The sequence below is a fragment of the Bos grunniens genome, chromosome 26, assembly GCF_055505025.1.
Source record: "Bos grunniens cultivar Pamir isolate PY7600 chromosome 26, Bosgru_T2T1.0, whole genome shotgun sequence".
Lineage (NCBI taxonomy): Eukaryota > Metazoa > Chordata > Mammalia > Artiodactyla > Bovidae > Bos > Bos grunniens.
This window is the reverse complement of record NC_141190.1, coordinates 24003697-24022788: the sequence shown is the minus strand read 5'-3', so window position 1 is coordinate 24022788 and position 19092 is coordinate 24003697. Positions and strand designations below refer to the sequence as shown.

The window sequence follows — 19092 nt, the reverse complement described above, 5'->3', positions numbered from 1 at the left end:
TGCCTTCTGCCAGTTCATTCTCAGAAATCTTCAGCAAGCTAAGCTAGTTAAATCATTATCCAGGCATGGAATACATTGTCTTTCATCATTTGATTGATTTGATTTCCCCATTTCCTGCCATGAACTGCCCACTTAGTGCATTATGTTTCAGACCAGACAGTGTGCAGACTATAACCCTGAGGCTTTGACAGGGGAAAAAAAAAAAAAATGAAACACTAAACAAGGATGCACAGAACAGAGAACATATGATTTCTGAATTATCAGGGGGTGCAACTGTTCACTGAACCAAAACAGTTCTTCTCTCAGTTAAAGCAGCAGAAACCACAAAACACAAGTTATGTTGATGGGATTCGTGTGACTTTTAATTCTTATTTTACTAACGTTTTACAGTAAGGAGTAAAGACAGGAATGGAGTGAGGGAAAGGAAGAAGAGAAACGTATTCTTTCAAGTTCCTTGAACGGCTGAAGCACGTGCTAGGATCAGAAAGTTGAGTAAAAGCATCATGTCCTTTTCACCACGGAAATGGAGATGTGTGACACAGATATGGCAACTCTTCAGATCTGTGGAAGTGACTCTGACAGATAATTAATTCTGCATCAAACTTGGCACATGTGGAAGACTGGGCAATGCAGGTGCTACACAGCTGGGCAAATGAAAACTGGACTTCCCAGAACCTATTTCCTAGCGTGCGAGCAGGACATCTGTGCCCCTTCTCTGGTCTGAGAGTCTCTTCCTCTCCAGCAGGGGAGCAAGACCCCACCAACTATGCAGCAACAGGAAATCTGTTGGGCAAGACTGTTAGAAGATCAAGATTTCTTTTTTATATTTATTTGCTGTGGTGTTGATTGACCAGAAGGGACTCTTTACTTTTGGGCAGGAGCATTGTGTCCTGGTGATAAGATAATCTACATTTAGCATTCTTAAAAGGCATAAGTGTGAAGACAAGGCCTTTTTAGGACCTAGACCAGTGGGGAGGGAAATACGAGGATTTTAAGGTTAAAGGCATGAACAGCTAATTCTCTATCACCACAAATGAACTGCCACGGATAAATGAGACCTTGTCTTTACCCCTTCATACAAATACTCACCTCTTCTAGCTTACACTTCTAAATCTAAGGTCAGCTTAATCACAGTTTGGGATTAACTATGAGTGTGCTTCTAAAGTTAAGGTGAAAAGCTACATTCTTAATAAACTATTCCTTTTTCCTAATTAAATGGATTTGAATAAGCTAAGGGGTAACCCACAAAACTTATCACTGCCTTTTTTTTTAAAGTATATATAATTAAAAGGACATGAAATGGACAGGGAGAAGTCATTACATGAATCATAGAAATGGTCAACATGCATCTAATTCTACTTACTGAGCAGAGAGAGCTAAAGGGGTTAAGTTCTTTTGAGAAGAACCTAAATGTGTTTTAAAAGGACAAATACTACACTATCCTTTTTTTTTTTTTTTCCTGAATGGAAGAAAGGATATATGGAATTGCAGCGGGGTGAGAGGGAAAATACCCATTAAACAAACACCTATCATTTGTGAAACAATTCTATCGAGTGGTGTCGGGTGTGGACTGTGGGTTTATCTCTGGCAGTGATTTTATGTTTTAGGTATCTAGAGTGAGATTACATAGCTGGGTAACGGCTGGGTATGGTGAGTGAATATAGGTTTTAATTTCAGTTCACAGCAAGATGGTGATGATCACAGATTTAGCACCTTCGTTTGTACTTCCTCTGTACCTGAATCATCTATAGCTGTGAAGCCTGAGCTTTAGGTGAGAAAGCTGCATTCTTAGATAACTCCTCTGTGATTGCTCTAGGACTGTGGTTTGCTCCAATCTAAGGTGTGGACTTCTTATTAGAGAAAGTAAGTATTCGATGCTAAATATGAGACTGAAGCCTTGAAGACAATGTGGAGTGGCGACAGGTGTTTTGGATCAGGAATAGGCTGTTTGACAAGTCAAGTGTATATTATCCCCTCCTAAGCATTAACTTTTTTTAAGCAAGAGAATTATATTTTTTGGCTTGAAATGGTGGTTTCTTCTATATTTGATTTCTCGGTTTTCTTAGTAGATATCACTGTCTCCTCCAATATTTCTTCAAAACTTTCCCCTATCTGGGAGGTTTTCTTTGAGGCTATCTTAGAAGCCTCCTCTTCCTCCTCCTCTTTCTTAAGAGACAGCCCAGTGGCTGACCCTTTGGAGGTGGCAGAACTGAGGATTCTAGGTGGGAGCAGATAGCTTGGGTTGGGAAGTGGATTCAGCCCCGAAATGCTTAATCCACTGGTGCTGAAACGTGTCTCTTCGCCTTCCAGCAGCTTCCTGTAAATCCAACAGAGAAAAACTCTTAGGAAGTCAACTTGCAACTTCTGAAAGAATTTAACCATCCATCCCCTATTCATTTCAGAAAGACTTCAGATTCCAGATTTCACAGTTTCTTCATGACATTGAGACCAATAAATATTGAATTTCAAGGCCAAAGACTTGGACTTTATCCAGCATACACACACACCTTTTCATCCAGCGCACGCACACACACACACACGCCTTTAGCACCAGCTATGTTTAAAGCACTGTCAAGGGGAAACCTATCTTATTTGCAAATACATTAAAAAAAAAAAAAACCTTCAACTCCCCCTTGGTTTCATCACACCCAGTTTTGGCACTTAAGAGTCTACAAAGATCTACGGAGAAGTAATTTACTAATTAATACCTTAAGTGCAACAGGGATAAGAAGGTAAGAAGTCCACAAAGAAACTGCCTAATTCAGCCTGAACTTGAGATCTGTATTTTTTCAGCATGTCAGGGTACAAAGGAAATGGAATCAGCAATAACAGAAACCAAGGAAGTAACCTGTTTCAGATACCAAGCTTTTTCCCAGCCTGGCCTAAACAGCATCATAATAGAATGGCTCCAGTATCTTTCTTTTCCTCTCATAATTCTGGTAACTTTTATCATTTAAAAAAAAAAAAAAAAACAGAAACCCAAAACACTATCAAATCCTCTGGGAGCTTTAAAGTAGTATACAAAGTGTCAGAATAAAAGAAAAAATTCTCAGACAGATCTGAGGTTGAATCTGAACTCTTTCATTTACCAATACTGTGATTTTCAGCAAGTTACACAGTCTATCGTTCAAGTTTCCTCATCTGCAAAATGATGATATAACCTGATACCTAGATAATTTATATGCAGAATCTAATATAGTGCCTAGCACACAGTAGTCATCCAAAAAGTAGTAGCTGCTGTCATTTTTTTTTAAGGTAAATGTTTACTTACACAGGTATCCAGGGGCATACTTCATCTGTGAGGACTTTCTATGTTGTATGAACCCTGTTTTTAAAGTTAGAGTCTGGTGGGTTTTACTTCAACCTCTGTGCACTCACATTATTGCCTTAAATCTCTGCAGAGGCAGGTAGACTGCTCCAGGCACTAGTGGGGTGGAGCTGGGACCTAACCAAGTTGAGGGACGTAAGGGTCAGCTTACCTGAAAGGAGGCAGTGATGCCTTTCCTCATCCCCTGCTTCACCCATAAACTGGAGCCTAAAACCACTTATGTGGGTAGCGATGCCCCAGGTGATAGGATCTGCCTAGGTGAGCATGCCCTGTGATGTACCTGTAAGCTGCTATCTCAATGTCAAGAGCCATTTTGACATTGAGCAAGTCCTGGTATTCCCGAAGGTGGCGCGCCATCTCACTCTTGGTGTTCCTCAGATCATTCTCCAGCTGCCCAATGTTATCCTGAAAAGCAGCAACACAAATCCAATATATGTAGGCCAAACTGGCCGACATTCATTGAGATTGAGAAAGCAAGGATTCTCAACTCTGCCTACACATTAAAAATCCATACCTGTCCCTCAGCCCAGATTCTGATCCAACTGTTCCAGGATGGGGTCCCAACATCTTAATTTTTCCATAAAGTTCCCAGGAGATCTGGATACATTTCTATCAGGGGTCACAGGGTTCTCAACTAAACACCGGGAAGATATTTATGTTTTACTCACTTACTGTCCCTCCCTTGCTATTGTATTACTGCTGAATCACTCAGTTGTTGAATGTCCTTTTCGAAACCAAAGGCTCAGGTCAGGAGCTTAGATTCAGAAAATGCCAACTGTGGAGAGCCCAGAGAGGATGGCAAGTCTCTGCCTCCATTCATTGTGATGGTTTCATGAAGTCTGCTAGTCAATCACTTCACTGACCGAACTTTACATGACAGATAGGAAGCATAGACACTTCAAGGAATTTTTTTTTTTTAATCCAAATGGCAGATTGAAATTATAATTTTTTAAAAAAAGAAACTTAAGTTCATATAATACTTGTGCTTTAAGTTCCTCCAGGTACAAAACCAGGCACAGAAGAAAAAAAGGTTTAAATCTGTGATTCTTGAGAAACGAGAGGATCTTTTAAAAACACAGCAGATCCTATTCCTCATCTACTTAACACCCTCCAACAGCTTTGGAATTAAGTGCAAACTTCTCAGCACAGCCTATACTTTTCACCTTGCTCAGTATGTTTTAGTTACCGTGGCCTTCTCTTTTGCTCCTTAAACTTACCAAGTTCACTGCTATAGCAGGCCCATTAGACTAGCTCTTTCCTCTGTTTGGAATGCTCTGTGGTGGGTCTTCACATGGCTGACTTCATGTTATATAAGATTCAGTTCAAATGTCCTTTACTCAGGTCTTCAGCATCCAATTTAAGTACCCTCTCCACACTGATCTAGCATGTACTTTTACCTTAAGCCGGGGAAACTGCTAGCCCATGAAGGAAATTTGTGAAAACTGTAAAAAAAGTATCTTCAGAAAAAAGCCCCTACCTGAAAGTGGCCACTCTGCTTTTTAGCTCTTATTATATGGATAATTCTTTGTTGAGGGGAGCTGTCGCTGTGAATGTAGGATTTTTAGCAGCATTCCTGACCTCTATCGACTAGATGCCAGCAGCACCTTCTCTCCCAGCTGTGATAACCAGCAATGTCTCCAGACATTGCTAAATGGCCCTGGGAGGGTAAATCCACTGTTAGAAAACTATTGTACTGGGATGTAATTTACATGGAAGCCATCTGTCTAGTTCACCCCTGGAAGCCCATAGCCTAGCACAATGAACACTGGAGATGCTCAATGAATGATTGTTGAATGAATTTCTTTTCTTATTCTGAGCAAATAACTCATATAATTCAGTTGCAATTCTCAACATGGTGAGTACAGTGGCTGAGAGTTATTTTTATGAAACAGTCATGCAGATAAATATATCAGAAACCCCAAGAAAGTGCTGAGGAACCCTTTGAACTTCCCTTGTAGGGATGATAAAATGCTGGTGAAAGCCAGGGCTGATAGATCAGGGGGTGCAAACTTCCAAATCAAAAGAATCTGCAGAAAGAATTAAAATTCATACCACCTACCTGTTCTATAAATATTGACAGGAATACTGCAAAGAAAAAACCCAATTAACTGATGGGTTCAGAGCAAGGAATGATGGGTTCAGAGCAAGGAATGATAAGCAGTGAGGAAAATATATAATACACTGAACAATGGTGGAAATATTCCAAAGTGTGTTAAGAGATCATAAGAGTTTAAAGGGATTTTTGTCAAGAAATTTTACTTGATAGTTGCTATATTTGAGGTTAAATAGTGTTAGTTGCTCAGTTGTGTCCGACTCTTTGCAACCCCATGGACCGTAGCCCACAAGTCTCCTCCATTCATGGGATTTTCCAGACAAGAATATTGGAGTGGGTTGCCATTTCCTTCTCCAGGGGATCTTCCTGTCCCAGGGATTGAACCCAGTTGTCCTGCATTGCAGGCAGACTCTACCATCTGAGCTACAAGCAAATCTAGTGACGCCCTAGGAGTAAGAGAATCAATATACTGTGGTAAGGGGAAAAGAGTCTAAGGTAAAGGAAAAGGAGAAAGGGGAGCAAGTATTCTCATTATGCAGAGGGGCAGGAGAAATGTTACAGGAGGAAAAAAAGAGGATTGCATCAAGATCTTTGGATTGCATTTCTTGCCCTGACACCAACATCTAACATACCTCAGTTTTCTATACTCTACTTTCTTTGAAACTTCCATTTCTGTATATGGGAAATTATAATGTTTCTTCTTTTCTGAGGTATTCTGAGATCCTCAAGTGAGGATTTCAATTTAATGCACCTCACATTATGATGTGATGAGTTCATTATCTGGTCAATTAGATAATAGTCATTAGAACAACATTTGGTACCTAGGAACTGCTTACTAAATGTTAGTAATTTTTATTATTGTTAATATCATACCATGTGACTCTACCCTTTTAATGATATGGACAAATTGATCACGAGCCCTCCCTACAACCCCTTAGATCAGCAGTCCCAATCCTTTGTGGCACTGGGGACTGGTTTCGTGGAAAACAATTTTTCCACGGATTGAGGGGAGGGAATGGTTTTGGAATGATTCAATCACACTGCATTTGTTGTGCACTTTATTTCTATTATTACATCGGCTCCACCTTGGATCATCAGGGATTAGATCCCAGAAATAGGCAACCCCTGGCTTAGATAACTAAAGAAAGCAACGTATAATAAAACTTTAACATTGGAGAGTTGGAGGCAAATCCCATAAAGCACTGGATTATTTTTTGTTTTTCACGAAGATGTACATCTCCATAACAGTTGGATTTTTTTTTTTTTTCATTTAAAGGATATTATTTTCTTTCTCCAGATAGGAAGGTACAAAGTTAAAACCTTAAATTCCAGAATTTAATATAATACTTCATTCTTCAAAACAGCCACAGGCTTTTCAGCTCTGGACACCCAGGTTTCCATAACAGTTTTTAATAACCAATCTAAATAAAAACTTTTCTAAAGTGCTTTGTACTGCTCTTTCCTAGGATACTAAACAAAATGCAACCTTTCTCAGCAACTAAGGATTAAGATAATGATCAATTATTTCTCTAGAATTCTGTGATGTGTTTTATCTTTTAGGTCAACTAAGGTATATATAAGGCTGTGTATTTTCCCTAAATGGCCCCTGAGAGCAGTATTTGAACTAGTGTTTGCTACTAGTGGTTTTCTTTGTCCTGAAAGTTGAACTAATCTGCTACTCACTCCTGACAATGCCTGACTCCGGTGGTTCCTCTTCTCTATCTTGCCGCAGGCTTGAAATCCAAATAGCAAAGTGCTTTAGAACCACAAAGTAAAGTAACAAATAAGCTGGGGGGCAACAGAGGGGCCAACTTCCGAATATGTGATTTAGAGACAGATGTGTCACATCAGCAGGTTAATTAGTTTCTTTTAAAAAAATTATTTTTGTTTCACAGCTGTTTTCTGAATGAGAGGTTGCTGGGGACCTGAGTTCTAGATAGATGAGATTTTCTTAAACTTTTCTGCTACACATTTCACAGGTCTATTTTATGGATCAGTGTAGACATAAAGCATGACTTTGCTCTTTTTAGAAGAAACTATGCTGACTGCTGACCCCTGCTCTTCAACATCTAGGCTCTTTGTCTGCGCTTTCTTCCCCACCCTAGGCAGTCTTGCATTGCCCTTCAAAAGCCCTGCCAAAGATGGCCTCCAGCTGGAAATCTGAGCAAAGCGCTGCAGTCTGCCCCCTCCCCCAACCACGCAGCAGCTGCTGACTTAGACTGAGGGAACAGGAGAGAGGCACTCCCATTCCAAGGGTCTCTCCTGGAATGGCTAACCAGAGTACTGAGCATCCTCCTCGGGGCTCGAAGGATGTGGACTGGGAGTAAGAGAGAGAACAGGCCACCAGAACATCTGCAGTGGCGCACAGGTCAACAGACAGAGCTGTGGGTTCATCACTTTTAGGGGCCCTCACCCAGGGGAACAGTAGTGAGTGCGGCCCCATCTGATTGAAGGAGGCTGTTCAGAATTACTGCTCTGTCTGATAACGAAGGTGGAGAGAGAGGATTTCTGTATGTGGTACACTCACAGGTCACTCTGCTGCCTTTTCTCACTCCTATCTTTGTTTCTTCCCATGATTTTTTCTACAATACTTTAAAAATGTTGCACTATAAGTATTTCTATAGGCTGGTTTACACTGGGAAAGGTGGTTTAAGTCAGTGCACCCCCAAATCAGTCTGAGGAATTGATAGGCTGCAGTGCTTTTATTGAAACTGCATATTCTTGGGCCCCACCTGCAAACTACTGAATCCATATCTTTGGGAGTAAGCCTGAGACTCTTTCTGTTAAGCTCCCAAGTAACCTTGGCGGGTCAATGGGTTTAGGAACCACTAGTTTTTCTGTAAGGGCTCTATCAGGGTGGGCCAGGTGGCAATAATACAGTGAGGTGGTATGTTTGGTGTTTAGTTGCTAAGTCATGTCTCTTTGTGATCCCATGGACTTTAGCCCACCAGGCTCCTTTGTCCATGGGATTTCCCAGGCAAGAATACTAGACAGGGTTACCATTTCCTCCTCCAGGGGAATCTTCCTGATCCCCAGGGATCAAACCTGCATCTCCTGCATTGGCAGGCAGATTCTTTACCACTGAGCCACCAGGGAAGCCCTAATATACTGAGGTAGAGGGGACAAAAACAGAACAAAAGAAAGCAAAAAACATATGGAAGAGTTGAAAAAAAAGAGAGAGAAGGGGACCAAATGAAGACCTTTTTCTTGAATTCTAATTTCAGAAATGGATCTATCAGGTTATAGATTTATATGCAGCCACTGCCACCCCCAATCTCCAAGGGGCCAGCCCCTTCCTGCTGTTTAATTAGGCTACATTTCAATCTCATACTGGAGAGAAGAGGGCAGACTTGGCTCATCTCCCTGGAGAGCATTAACTGATGGTGTGATCCTGATTGTTCCGCAAGGTCTTTCAAGGAAAGCTTCAGCTTTCCAAGATTGACCATCATACAGGGCCAGGGCCCCCAGTACCGTCCAAAAATGTCCTTAGGCATCTTTGGCAGAACAGGGACTCTAATGGTGGTGAAGCAGGAACCAGAATCACCCTGTGTCAGAAATGGAAAGCCTTTAGTTAAAGAGGATGGCTCTGTTTGGCTTCTGAGGACAATAGTCCTAGCACCTCTTAATTTTTCGTGTCGCCTGATTCAACCCTTGTATACACCACGGTATACTCACTATTAATATGTCACCTTGAATCATTCTTCACCCTTTCAAAAGTGTGATAAGCTTTCTTTCCTCAAATAGGCTGTCAGCTCTCTGGGGCAGGGAAAACGTGACTTTAATGGGGCCTTCCTCTGCCTTTAAGAGGGTGGCAAACCTGCAAAGGAAAATGGGCCTACCACTAATCTCTGAAGCAGAAGAAAGAGAACAGCCTCCCATCACTGCAGTGAAAGGGGAGGGGGAGGGGTTAGAGGGCAAGAAAACAATGGCTGAATCTCACTGTGGGGAAGGAGGCTTTTCATCTCAATCAGCGCTGCTAAGATTGTCAGAACAGCCTGATGACACCCTTGTGGCTTCAGGACCCGCAGGTGAAGATGTGCACCCCTCCTCAGCTTTTATATAGATATATATATCTGTTGTCTGAGCTCCTCTTCCATTCACAGCAGGTCCACTGAGGCTACGGCTGATGGGGGCAGCACTGCAGAGCTGCAGATGCCGCAGTTTCTGTTGTTTTTTGTTTTCTGCAGGCTAGTCTGGATGACCCTACTATTGTCTAACATTGAAAGCCTTTTAAAGCAAACAAAACAAACCAGACAATACTGTCACTATTTCTTAGAATATAGGGGCTACACCAAGCAACCAGAGGACATGGCAAAGCCCAATTCAGATGGTGATTATGGGTAAGTTATCCTTTTTAGAGAAATACTGGGCTAGCCCAGCAGAAGACCACGTAGCCCATCCTTTGAAGCTTCTAGAAGAAAATACGAAGTCTCAATTAACTAAATGTAATTAGTTCAGGCCATTGAGAGCTAGGCCACATAGTGAAAAGTTCAAGTTAAACATTTTGAAGTGGAATAAAAGTATTTATTTGAATATTACTGTAATTATAAATACCAAAATAAATAGCCCAAGCAAGCTTTCTTCATTTATCAAAGGGAGCTATTTATAATGAACAGCAAATACTGCACACCCATAATAATTCTCTGGCTCCAGACAAAAATAGCACATTGAGGATTCACTGCTTTCTTGATTGATTTTCTTAATGTTCCTAAACATAATTAATTTTATCAAATGGAAACTTTGAGCTTGGTAGAATGAATTATTGCAAGTTTCTGAACTATTAGCATTCTATCCAATGGAACTTTTATTGCACCTTGAAACTGAACCACACTATTTAGATTCTTTTCCACACTTTTCACCTGCCTCTGTGTCCTTTGTGGTCATAAGCCCAGAATGTTCCATGTAGTAAAACTGAAGGTGCAGTGGCCTTTGTTTGGAGAGAAAAGGAGGAAAGAGCCAATCGATACCTTCACAGGAGCTTAGAGGACAGGCAAAGACGGGAAAAAAATAAGTGACCTATAACAAAGATGCACTCATCTCTGTGATTTATCACATGCACTTAGGATGGAAAAATGTTAAGGAAATGGGAATTTTCGAGTGGGACTTCACTGCTGCGGGGCAGACTAAGTGGTTTTTGTTAAATGCTAAGCCATCCATGAACGTGAAAATTGATGCTGTCCACGAGGTGACCCTTGATTGCAGGTAGCCGAGACTGATGTGTTTGTGTTGAGAAAAAAAAAAAATCGAAGCAGTTAATTGTCTAGAGAGTCATAACTGGGACAAGAGACAGGAGGAAAATTCTGAGATGGGAAAAACTCTAGATCAGCACCGAGGACAGCGCCCGACCATCCTCCTTTCCTAACGTCTGTAATGCTTTCTTTAGGAAGAAATACCGTTAGTCAGTGGCCGAGGGAACTGAGTGTATGCTGGGGGAGAACAGAGCAGGGCGGTTATTACTAGCCCAATCACTCATCTCCTTGACTGCCAGTCTCTACTCCTTTGAGGGCAAAAGTCAAGACAACGGGATAGAACTCTTGCCAGTATAGTCTCGCATTCTTCCCCCACCCAAGTGCAGAAATATTCCCAGGACGCACAGAAAGCATTTCAAAGTCAATCAAACAAGCCAGACAGCGGAAACAGCACAGCCAACCACGGAGAGGCTGCGACCTACCCCTATTGCGCTCACTCCCTCTTTGGGAGGGGTTGTTCTTCAGGTCGCCAGCGTGTTTATGCCCACCTGCTGAAGCTTGAGGGCTTCTTTGTTAGAAGGGCTCAGACAGGGACGCAAGTGAGGGGCAGGGAAAGAGGGCGTCCAGGCCCCTAAAATTAGCGAGAGAGGCTCCAGGGCTTTTGTTTGCCAGTGCCTCTGGGCGGGGCGCTTTCCGTCCCCTCCTTTATCCGCCCCTTGATTTCGAGGGCCCCAACCGTGCGAGAAATACGCGCTGGAGAGCAGAGGGCTCCCTTCTCTACGCAGCGCTCCAACCTTTACCTGGTAGCTGGCCACCTCGGCACTGTGTCGCTCCTCCAGCTCCAGGATCTGCCTCTCCAGGGACTCATTGGCCCCGCGCAGGCCCTCGATCTCGATGGTGCGTGCCTGCAGCTGGCGCCGGTACTCGTGAATCTCCTCGCGGCTGGCCCGGATGGCCTCGGTGCTGCGCGCCGCCTGCTCGTTCAGGTTGGCAAACTTGGACTTGTACCACTCCTCGGCCGACTGCAAGTTCTTGGCGGCCAGTGACTCATACTGGGCGCGGATCTCCCTCAGCGCCGAACTCAGATCTGGTTTAGCCACAGCCACGTCCACCTCGGCCGCGGCCTGCGAAGACGCCTGCAGCGTGGCCAGCAGCTCGGCCACCTCCTCGTCGTGCACCTGGCGCACGAAGGCCAGCTCGTCCAGCAGTGACTCTACCTTCTTCTCCAGATCCAGGCGGGCAAGCGTGGCGCCGTCCACGTCGCGCTGCTGCGCCTTCAGGGCGCGCTCGGCCCCTTCGCGCCCCCGGCTCTCCTCCTCGCAGCGCGCCCGCAGCCGCTGCACCTCCTCGGCCAGCCCGTCGCGCTCCAGCAGGGCCTGCGCGCGCGCCGAACTCGCCTCCTCCAGCTGCGCGCGCAGATCGCGCAGCTCGCGCTGGAAGAGCTCGCCGACACGCGACGGCTCGGCGTGGCGCTGCCGCAGCGCGGCCAGCTCGGCCTCGAGCGCTCGGTTCTGCGTCTCCAGCTGGTGCACCTTCTCGATGAACACGGCGAAGCGGTCGTTGAGACCCTGCAGCTGCTCCTTCTCGTTAGTGCGGATGATCTTGTACTCATTGGTGCGCGCCGCCGCCTGACTCAGGTCCAGCCCGTCGGACGCCGGGGACCGGCGGTAGGCCAGGCCCAGGCCGAGCGACGAGGCCGAGGAGCAGGCGGCCGAGGAGGCCACATTGCTGCGGGACAGCGACTGCGAGCGGAAGCTCCCCGAGCCGCCAGCCCCGGAGAGGCGCGAGGACAGGCGCGAGCCGTCCCCGAACACCTTGCGGTAAGAGGAGGAGGCGCACAGGTAGTGCTCCGAGCCGAAGCTCATGGTGCCGAGACCAGGGCCGGGAGAGCGGCTGCGGCTGCGGCTGGCGCTGGCGAGGAGAGGAGAGGTGCGCCGGGCGGGGCGCGGTGGGGCGGCGTGCACGGGGTTTTAAGGCGTGGGGGGTGGGGGGACGACTGGGGCGGCGCGTTGGGGGCGGAGCTCCTGCTCGGGTCGGGCGGAGAGGGGAGAGGGGAGAGGGGGGCCTCCAGGAGCGGGGGCGGGGAAGCGCAGTGACTCCTGCAGCTGCGCGCGCCCCGGACCGAGGGCGAGGGGACAGAGCCATTTGTGTAGGAGCCACCGCCTGTCTGATGAGCCCCTCGCCGAGAATCGTCTGGTTTGGAAGTGACTTGTGTGGAGGGGTTCCTGAGCGATGGGGGTTGTTTCCCATCTGCAAACTGCGCGGTTCTATCGCGTCCCTTGACCCTGCCCTCGCCCGCTTTAATCCACTGGGAGATTAGTGTTTTCTGCGAGGTGTGCTGTACTCTCACACCCACCCCGGAGCTCCCGGGCGTGAGGCCCTGTTTTTCCAGTTAGAGTGTAGACCCTCAGGGCGCGGCTTTGTCCCGTCCTTCAGCCCGCTCGGGGTTCCCAGGGGAAAAGTGGGTCTCCGTCAGAGAGCACCGCATCAGCTTCTCCTCTGCGGCTCTCGGGGGCGCCCGGGTTGGGTGGCTGCACCGAAAGCCTGCAACGCCCCGGGGAAGAGAGGAGAGGGAGGTGCGGCGCGAGAGCCTGAGTTGCAGGGAATGGAGAGAAGCCGAGGGAAAAGCTGGGATGGCCATGATGGGCGGAGCTGAGGTGCCCCTGCCACTTATGTGTTAAGTGTGCGTTCCTGTTCACCGCTGTCCCCCACCACTCTCCACTAATTAATGTCCGCCTTCTTAATTCATCTACTTTACCTGTCTGGCCCTGTAGGCGTTTGAGATTTCAGTCTGTGAATATTTTTATCTGGTTTAGAAGATCTGTCTTTGGACAAAAGCTGCTGCTGCTGCTGCTAAGTCGCTTCAGTCGTGTCCGACTCTGTGCGACCCCATAGATGGCAGCCCACCAGGCTCCCCCGTCCCTGGGATTCTCCAGGCAAGAACACTGGAGTGGGTTGCCATTTCCTTCAATGCATGAAAGTGAAAAGTGCAAGTGAAGTCGCTTAGTCGTGTCCGACTCCTAGCGACCCCATGGACTGCAGCCTACCAGGCTCCTCCGTCCATGGGATTTTCCAGGCAGAAGTACTGGAGTGGGCAATTGCCTTCTCCATTTGGACAAAAGAGGTCCCTGCAAACATTAAGTTCCGAAAGTGCAGAAGAGTGCTGTTGACTGAGCTGGCCTCCCTATCTGTACAGGGGTGATTTCCAAGAATGGGATCTGTAAAGATGAGGGCTGGGAGGAAGCAGCGTGGGGTCTTCAAACTTGTAATCTCTCAGGATGTGGCTATGACTTTGAGGAGGGAAGGGGAGGAACTTTTTAGTAGATTCCAGAATTCCAAACTGAAGGCCTTTTTTGATCTTGGAATCTCAAGGATGTAATTCTGTGATAAATTTTACTTTCATGGGAGAAATATTACCTGAGACAGGCCTCTAAAAAGGGGACAGGGAATAGAGTCCTGTGGGACTTTGGAGCATATTCTTGTCTTTGTGCTTTATGTCTTGTAAGATAACTGGGCCCTACCACAGCCTGGTCCTTGGTTCCTCCTCAGAAACCAAGACCTGAGCGGCAGGGACTCAATTCTGAGTTCAGTGGACTCAGAAATACCTGGTAATGTGAAGGATGGAAGAGTGCTGACGTCACTGAATGAATGTTTTCTGCCAGCTATGGTGGCAAGAAGTTTGCGTAGGTTTACTTCCTTCTGGCTACTCCTCAAGGTGACCTTTATCCCCATCTTACTGATAAGAAGCAGGCTTAGCTGCAGCACCCTGCATAAGATTCCTAGCAAGCAAACACACTTTCTCTCCTCACTGCATAATTCTACTTAAAGCAATGAGACTCTCAAAGTCTTATTAATTTCTATGTAGCCAGAATAAAGCTAAGTGGGCTTCAGAAAGGTTTTGGCCAATAACAAAATAGCAGGCTGGTTTGTAATTCAAAGAATCAGAGGTGATGGGTTTGAATTGTGTCTCCTGCCACTTACTAAGCATGAGGGGATAGCAACACTTACACCAAGGTCATAAAAGACTGAGTTGGTGCATGTGAAGGTGCTTTGTACAGATGTAAGGGGTTAATGTCATCATTGGCTTCTTTCAGATACATATTGCTTTGCATCTACGATCAACAGCAAATGAGTCAGGTTTTGTGATGAGACTGCCCACAGTATCCTTGCACAGGCCTCTAGGCTGCCCCTTGGGAGTGAGAGTATAGCCCTCTTGACTGTTTGTGCTACCACAGGTTAACATGAGTGTGGCTAAGTGGAAACAAGCACATATAATTAGAAGCTTTTCTGGGCTGTGGCTCCAATCTCACTTTAACTGTACTACCAAAAGCAAAATCACCTTTCTTTTAAAAATTTTTATTTATTTATTTTTGGCTTTGCTGGGTTTTCATTGCAGTGCATGAGCTTCTCATTGCAGTGGCTTCTTTTGTTACAAAGCACAGACTCCAGAGAATGTGGGTTTCAATAGTTGTGTTGCACAGGCTTCATTCCTCCATGGCATGTGGAAGATCCCAGGAGCAGGGATCAAACCCATATCCCCTGCATTGGCAGGCAATTTTAACCTGATTTTTAACCACTGGACCACCAGGGAGGTCCTTGCCTTTCTTTTGCAGTCTCCAAAAGAAGCAGTAATCCAAAGGCAAACACACATATAGCAGAAGCTGCTAAGTCACTTCAGTCGTGTCCGACTCTGTGTGACCCCATAGACGGCAGCCCACCAGGCTCCCCCGGCCCTGGGATTCTCCAGGCAAGAACACTGGAGTGGGTTGCCATTTCCTTCTCCAATGCATGAAAGTGAAAAGCGAAAGTGAAGTCGCTCAGTCGTGTCTGACTCTTCGCGACCCCATGGACTGCAGCCCACCAGGCTCCTCCGTCCATGGGATTTTCCAGGCAGCAGTACTGGAGTGGGGTGCCACCGCCTTCTCCGATTGAGCAGAAGAGGGTGAGGCAAAAACCTGAATCACCCATCAAAGGGGTAGTGGCCCTGGAAAATCTAAAGTGAGCTGCGTTTTGCAATTGCTGAATAGCTTAGCATTTCAGAGATTCCATACTTAAATGCCCCCATGAGACTTGTGCCTCCCTGCCTCCTCTTTTTTGGCATACCACTCCATAGGCCCAAATATTTGGCTTTAATTATTTTAGCACAGAGTTGTACTACCAAAGAGTAATCTTGGCTGAGTCACAAGCCACATCTCCTTCCAGCTGGCCAGGTCTCCTAAGTGAGTGCCTTGCCCTATGCCAGGGGGTGTGTATTTATTTTACTATAATGGCAGACTCAAGCACTGTAGACACATCATTCAATTATCCCCAGATTCTCCCTCCTGCCACATCCTCCGTGGCCTCTCTGTGGCATTTGGCAGTGCTCACTACTCTCTCAGATTTCAAGGACTCAGTCTTTGGCCTTCTGCTGTTCCCTCATAAACTCATTTTTAAGTATGATATCTCCCAGAGGCAGGGAGGCTTGTGGTAAAGAGCTCTAGTTTTGCATCATGGTTCTTCCTAGCCATGGGACTTTGAACAAGTCACTGGTGCTTTCAAACTGTGGTGCTGGAGGGGACTCTTGAGAGTCCCTTGGACTGCAAGGAGATCAAACCAGTCAATCCTAAAGGAAATCAGTCCTGAATATTCATTGGAAGGACTGGTGCTGAAGCTCCAATACTTTGGCCACCTGATGAGAAGAGCGTACTCATTGGAAAAGACCCTGATGCTGGGAATGATTGAGAGCAAGAGGAGAAGGGGGTGACAGAGGATAAGATGATTGGATGTCATCACTGACTCAATGGACATGAGTTTGAGCAAACTCTGGAAGATAGTGAAGGACAGGGAAGCCTGGCGTGCTACAGTTCATGGGGTCACAGAGAGTGAGACACAACAGCAAAATTTTGTTGAACAACAAAATTTGCTGAACCTTAGTCTCTTCATTTATAAAATTTCAACAAAACCATCGACCTGAGGAGTCTCCAGACCTGACTACTCTTTAGAAGTACTTAAATTCAGATTCCTAGGCATTGCCTCCAATCCATTGAATTTAGGTTGGAGAATCCTTGACCTCCTTTTCCTGAGATGACTGTGAGGCTTACATGAGGTTGTATGTACAAGTGTGCATCACAGCGCCTCCATGTGCACGCTCAATAAATGATGGCTATTAGAAGTAGCGACTTCTTTCGTTCCTTTATTCAGCAATATTTACTGAGTACAAGGCACTGGACTAGGTGCTGGGACTCTGCTTCCATGGGACTGGAATTTTAGCAAGAGAGATAGAGATTAAGCAACTGATTACACAGTTAATTGTTAATTATAACTGTGACTGGTGCTCTAAACTGTGACTGGTGATCTAGAGAAGAATACACGATGTTGTGGGGCATGTATTAATAAAAGACCTGACCTATGTTGTTGATTCTCAAATCCCTATTTCCAGTTTCCAACTCCAAACTCGCATATCCAACTGCCTTTTGGGCATCTCTTCATGAATGCTTGTTGCCCTTTAAGTGCTGTTATTTGCAAGAACACTGGAGTGGGTTGCCATTTCCTTCTCCAATTTAAAAGTCAACTTTTTCTTTCCCTCTAGCCTCTCCCCCGCAGACCACTTCTTGATCTTAACTTTTCTGTCCCATCTATTCCTCTGCTTGTGCAATTCTTGCCCTGACTTCCACTGTTGAAATCCTTAAGATTAAGTGCTGTTATTTAGAAGTGAACTTATTCTTTCCCTCTAGCTTCTCCCCCTCAGACCACTTTTTGATCATCTGTTCCACTGCTTGTGCAGTTCTTGCCCTGTCTTCAACTGTTGAAATCCTTAGGGCTCAAATACTGCCTCCTCCATGAAGACTTTCCTAATATTTCCAATATAAAATGATCCTTCCTTCTCACGAACCCTCCTCCAGCTACTCAGTCTGCAATACTCACATGACTCACAGTCACCTCCCATCTTCTGCTGTAATTATTTGTGTGTTTGTCTAAACTGAACTAGAAGCTTCTTGAACACAACTCTTCTATATCTATGTATCTCTCAGCATCTCTCACAGTATTAAACACATGTGAGGAGGAAACAATTGTTGATTTTTTTTTTCTCCTGTACAACCACTTGGGAAAACTCTGGCATAATACCAAGGGTGCAATTCATAAAAGAAATAAACTTGGCTTCATAAAAATAAAAAAAAAATCATTTGTTTTGCAAAAGACCCATTTAAGAAGATAAAAAGACAAACCACAATTGGAAGAAAGTATTTGCAAATCATATATCCAATAAAGAATTTGTATCCATAGTATATAAGGAACTCTAAATACAGCAGTAAGAAAATGAACATTCCATTTGGAAAATGGACAAAAGACTTGAGCAGACGTTTTACCAAAGGAAGTATTCAGATGGCAAATAAGCACATGAAAAATGAGTTCAGCATCACTAGCCTTTGGGGAAATGCAAATTGAAACCACAATGATACATACTTACTAAAGTGGCTGAGACCAAATACTGACAATATCAAGGGCCTGCAAAGATCAGAGCATCTGGCTCTCTTCTTCACTGCTGATGGGGCTGTTAAATGGTACAGCCATTCTGGAACACACTTTGGCAGTTTCTTATGAAGTTAAAAATACATTGACTGTATGACTCAGCAATCTCACTCCTGAGTATTTAGCCTAGAAAAATGAAAACCTGTGTTCACAGAAAAATTTGTATATGAATGTTCACAGCAGGTCTCTTTATAATATACAAAACCAGAACACAACCCAAATGTCCTTCAACAGGTGAATAGATAAACTATGATACATCTATCCAGTGGAGTGCTATTCAGTATTAAAAAGAATCAACTCTTGATAAATAATTCTCAGCAACTTGGATGAATCATAGGAGCATTATGCTGAGTAAAAAAGTGCTGTGTATTACCTGACTCATTTCTATAACATTCTTGAAATGACAAACTTGTAATGGTGGAGAACAAATCAGCGGTTGATGGATTAGGGTTGTGGGGAGGATGCGGCTGTTAAAGGGGTAAGGTGAAGGTTGTTTTGTGGTGGGGGAACAGTTTTGTCACTCAAGGTTATATGCATGATAAAAATTCATAGAATGAAAGAGGAGAGAGAGAGAAACCCTGTGAAATCCAAATAAAGTCTGTGGTTGAAATAATTTGTTGCATCAGTTTCACTTTCCTGGATTTTAATAATGTACTAAGGTTATGTAAGATGTTATCTTGAAGAGTCTTAAAGAGTGAGCTGGCTGGATGCATGGTACCTGGGAACTTTCCAAACTGTCTTTGCAACTTCTTGTGGGTCTTAAGCTACTTCAAAATAAGAAATAGTTCTTTGAAGATAATTAATATATAAAAAATAGGCAAATGTTCTTTGGAGATATATGATGAAGTATTTAGGTTTGCATTGTCATGATTTATATAACTTACTCTTAGATGGTTTGGCAAAAATAGTACACACACACATAGATGCAGGGGAAGTAAAGCAAATATGGCAAGAAGTTAGCAATTGGTGAAAGCAGATGTTTATCGTATTAGTCATGCAATTTTTCTGTAGGT

General features: G+C 44.8%; 2 protein-coding genes across 6 annotated transcripts in view; one reads left to right on the top strand and one right to left on the bottom strand.

The window, feature by feature from the left end:
- Window positions 1–340: 340 nt before the first annotated feature.
- Window positions 341–12523, bottom strand: INA (internexin neuronal intermediate filament protein alpha). The gene is made up of 3 exons (XM_086377555.1): window positions 11371–12523; window positions 3609–3733; window positions 341–2317 (listed from the first exon to the last, which is right to left on the bottom strand). Exons 1-3 carry the CDS (start codon window positions 12433–12435, stop codon window positions 2008–2010), a joined length of 1500 nt encoding a protein of 499 aa, XP_086233681.1. The 5' UTR covers window positions 12436–12523; the 3' UTR covers window positions 341–2007.
- Window positions 12019–19092, top strand: part of NT5C2 (5'-nucleotidase, cytosolic II) — a 148675-nt gene continuing 141601 nt past the window's right edge. For 4 of the 5 annotated variants that reach the window (XM_086377537.1, XM_086377527.1, XM_086377552.1 and 1 more), the window contains exon 1: window positions 12250–12390. The gene's annotated coding sequence lies outside the window, so the exon portion shown is untranslated. Of the gene's footprint in view, window positions 12391–19092 lie in introns of all 5 variants that reach the window. The other variant, XM_086377544.1, reaches the window with a different exon arrangement.